Source organism: Montipora capricornis, chromosome 1, assembly GCF_036669925.1.
Source record: "Montipora capricornis isolate CH-2021 chromosome 1, ASM3666992v2, whole genome shotgun sequence".
In the NCBI taxonomy this organism is placed as follows: Eukaryota; Metazoa; Cnidaria; class Anthozoa; order Scleractinia; family Acroporidae; genus Montipora; species Montipora capricornis.
Window position 1 is genome coordinate 12,701,919 of NC_090883.1, and position 4,081 is coordinate 12,705,999.

Consider the following 4,081-nt stretch of genomic DNA (forward strand, 5'->3'; position numbering starts at 1 on the left):
GTGTATAACCCTGCCACACACTATTCGCTAAGATTAGGGCACGAAGTTACCGATATTGTGGCTGTCCTCTGTAGTTTATCATGATTGGGAGGGTAAATGCTCGGAGATATTGGCTACACCAAGCTATTGTAAAATCCGAAGGTAAAGAAAGATATATGATATGATATATATCATGATAATTGAGACCATCCAGAAGACAAAAGGACGTTTGGCTAATGGCCCTAACTGGATTCCAGAAACTGGCTAGGTTACCACAGAAATGCCGGCCGCAAAGGCGAAAAATTCAAGTCACAGCATCAGAAGATAAGAAAAAAGATATGATGCGTTCATCCAAATCCGGTTAGATGACAGTTGGAGATCCGCTTCTAAGATGAAAACATCGACCTCACTAAACGGCCCTTAACTTTGAAGAGAGTTATTATAACTTAGCTGGCTTGACATATAAGAACTTTTGACATCAAAGGTCTTTTTTTTCTTAAAAGGATGCTCCATTTCTACATTTGAACAAAGACATGCTGCCACGTTTAGGAACATTCGCCTTTAGCAAATGTGCTTTGTTCATATGAAGGGAAAAGTTTGGCGTGTTGGAACAATATAAAAAAGTTTACGTAATTCGCCCACCCACGAGCCAAACATTTTTTCATATTGCGTCAACCCAATACAGAAGTTACGCTTGAAGGAAGACAAAGTGGCCATGAATTTTTTTCTTGTTTTATTTGCATTCACTTCACAATCAGCCGCTGGGAATATTACATCCTACTGATGTATCATCACCGAAAAGAAACCAAGATGAAAAGATACAAGACAAGTTTTGACGCTAAAACTTTACTTATTTCACCGGATTTTGAGGTTAGAGCAATGGTAAGAAACAAATGTATTCACTGAAAAGCCGCTAGTTATGAGGACATCGACATTGTGCCTTAACAGAAATGCAAATCTTGTAGTTTCATGTTTTGAATTGTTTCAGAAAAACAAACACTGACTGAGTGTTTTTTTTTTTTCAATTTCTTGTTATCAACAGTCAAACAGCTCACAAGTTGGAACACTTCTTCCATGATCAAGTCCGACAAAAAAATGCTTTCCAGTGATTACACGGTTGTGGAAACAGCAATTGCTGCCGCATCTTTGCTTGTCATAATGATTTTATGTCTCCTGGGAAATATTGTGATTTGTTACGTGGTTTTCAGGAACAGGCGCTTGTGGACTGAGATGAACATGTTTTTAGTTAATCTCGCCATCGGCGACATCGCTATGAGTTTAATATCCATGACAGTTCCAATTGAAACAGTTATTGCTGAAAACGACATATTTATTAGCGGCCCTCTCTGTCAAATCAACGCTTTCTGCAATTCTGTATTATTTTGCAATACGATATTTACGCATACAGCAATTTCCATCGACAGATATTTAGCTGTGGTAAAATCGATGAAGAAAATTATGACCAAAAAGAAAGCCTTGTGTGCGTTGCTAGTGGTGTGGACGTTGGCAATTGTAATTTCGCTTGGACCTTTGTTAGGATGGGGAAGAAATGCATTCAACGCCTCAACATTACAGTGCGGTTTCGCTTTGCCAAGGAACAAATTTGAAGGCTTGTACATTATATGCCTCGCAATTTGCGCATTTTTCTTGCCCATTATAATAATGAGTTATGTATACTGCAGAATTTACCTTGTTGTGCGACATCACAATAGACGACTATCAACCTCAACAACAAGCAATTACTTCGAAGCAGCCGTCCAACAGCAGCGAAAAACTGTATTAACTTTTTTTCTTGCCTTAATTGTGTTTATTATATGCTGGACCCCGTTCGCTGTGTTTATTGGGGTTGGTGCTTCCATTTCATCGCGAGATGAGTTACCACACGGCTTAGGAATCGCCGCATATTGGTGCGGTTTTCTAAACTCTGCCATCAACCCTTATTTGATCGGCTTAAGAAGTGACACATTTTACAAAGCGTTTTACCGATTTTTTTGTTGTCTCTGTCACTGCTGTAGCGGTAACCCTGAACTGCATCGAGAAAACAACTGGAGTGGCGAAACTGCAGAAACAAAACACCATACGGTAACACGTAGGAAGGACCATGTTAATTCATGCGTTAATTCAGCATCTCCTGATCATGAAGAAACAGATGGCCTCCCGGTAAGGACACGCACACACACGCAAGAAATATTAACGAAGAATGACATGAAAAGATCAAATACAGAAGACCGAGATAACACTGTTGTAGTTTATCCACACTTTATTCACATGATTGGAGGTAAACTGTGGTCTGAAGCTACAGTCTAATTTGTATTTACGAGTTGAAGTTGTTCAATTTTGTATATTTACAAAAAAAACCTTGTTTCCTTTAGTTGTTGACTGAAAGGCTTTGTCAGTTTTCCATTTCGTCCAAATTTCCGCGTGTGAGATGTTTTTCGAAGAATGTGGTCACGGACTGGTTCTAGAAGGGCGAGGTTGCGTGAGTATATTCCTGTTCCTGTGTGACGCCGATCAGTCCTATCACGAACATGGTAATTCAATCAAACCCAACATTCTCAAGCTTACCGGGCTGTAATGCTGTACGGTTTATGAAGTTATCCCAATTTCCCAGAAAAAAGTCAAAAGAATAAAAGCGAAAAGCATATTTCGTATTTAGGGAGCCACGTTACACTTCAGTACACTGTCACAGCGGACTTGGACCCCTCCGCGTATTCATGACTTGACAAGTTTGATTTCTTCTGAAGCCTCGTACTCAAGTAAACATCTAAGAACGCGTCTTCCAACCAAGAGGTGTTACTTCAAAAAGTGGAACCTACTTTGTGAAAGCGGCGCTCATTCAAACTATCAAATGGAAGAAAAAGCAATGTTTTACGAAAAAGCCACAGCGCGTGCTTTCAACAACTTTAACTGAAGCTTAAGTCTGACTTTTCCTTTTTTTCCTCTTATTAAAAAGATAGCACGACAATTCTATGAATTCCAAGTGCATTATTTAAGCTTCTGTCAGAAAGGAGTTAATTAATTAAAATTCGTTTTTACATACTTTTTATTCGAAATGCCGCCGCGAATGCTTTTAAACAACAAATTAATTGATCTAAGTTTTTTCCTCAAGTTTTCCCGATCCAAAATCTTACTCTGTATCGATAAACAGTTAAATAGATAAGCTGTAATATGGGGGGTCCAAATCCGAGGGGTCCAAATTCGCTAGGACACCGGGTCATGGTCACACTTGACCAAAAAAGAATTCGAAAGAATGAAGTCTACATCATACGAAGACTGTTTTTGCGTAATGCATGAAAAGGTCCAAAAAGATTAATCCGTTTACCTCACACGTGTTAGCATTCACTTGATTCTTGTGATAGAGAGAAACCGGGAAAATCCGCGATATGACTCAATCCTCAGTAAACGGCGCCACCAGCTCGTTGAGAGCCGTGTTGTTTCCTTACTTAACAACCTGGTAAATGAGACCAGCATGTATCGTGATATGCGAACGATTGCTGTATTTAATACTAGGTTCCAAAGTGCCTCTAGTTCCTATCGTTCAAAAACGCGCCGATTCCTGTTGTTAAAATTTCTTTCCGTGTTTGTAACTTTGGCAGTATCCCCCAAATCGCGGAAATTGTTCCAGTAGACAAAAGACATGGATGAATAATACACCATGTTTAACACAGACGTTTGATGTCATCTTTTCTGTGGTATGATTGGAAGTCCACCCATGATCAAGTTCACAGATCCTGATGGTAAAGTGACGTCATCATCAGAGTCATCACTCGAGATTTCTTCGCTGCTTTCACTGCCTTCATCGTCGTCGTCGTCGTCGTCATCATCATCATCATCATCATCATCATCATTTTCCTCATCGTCGTCCACTGACTCGTCACTTTCTTCTGTCTCATCGTCACCACGGTCACTATCACCATTGCCGTCATTTTCGTCATCTGTATGATAAGCAGGCAAACGGATGTAAAGTAAGCCCTCAAGGAGTCAATTGAGGTCAGTTGTAGAAAAACACTAGTAAAAGTCAAACCCTTAAACGAATCAGTCTATTTTGCATTCACTTAAGCTGTTTTCAATCCTTTTCGCTCTGAGGAGAGTAAGCGAGCTA

The 4,081-nt window shown here is 39.7% G+C and overlaps 2 protein-coding genes across 2 annotated transcripts in view; one reads left to right on the forward strand and one right to left on the reverse strand.

The window, feature by feature from the left end:
• Positions 1-1,053: 1,053 nt before the first annotated feature.
• On the forward strand, positions 1,054-2,630 carry LOC138055398 (melatonin receptor type 1A-like). The gene has a single exon (XM_068901363.1). The coding sequence runs from the start codon at positions 1,054-1,056 to the stop codon at positions 2,284-2,286; it is 1,233 nt and encodes a 410-aa protein (XP_068757464.1). The 3' UTR covers positions 2,287-2,630.
• The window catches only part of LOC138055481 (transcription initiation factor TFIID subunit 11-like), a 16,357-nt gene continuing 14,497 nt past the window's right edge, over positions 2,222-4,081 (reverse strand). Inside the window, exon 8 of the mRNA XM_068901429.1 lies at positions 2,222-3,914. Coding sequence (XP_068757530.1) covers positions 3,658-3,914 — 257 coding nt within the window. The 3' untranslated portion in view covers positions 2,222-3,657. The remainder of the gene's footprint in view (positions 3,915-4,081) is intronic.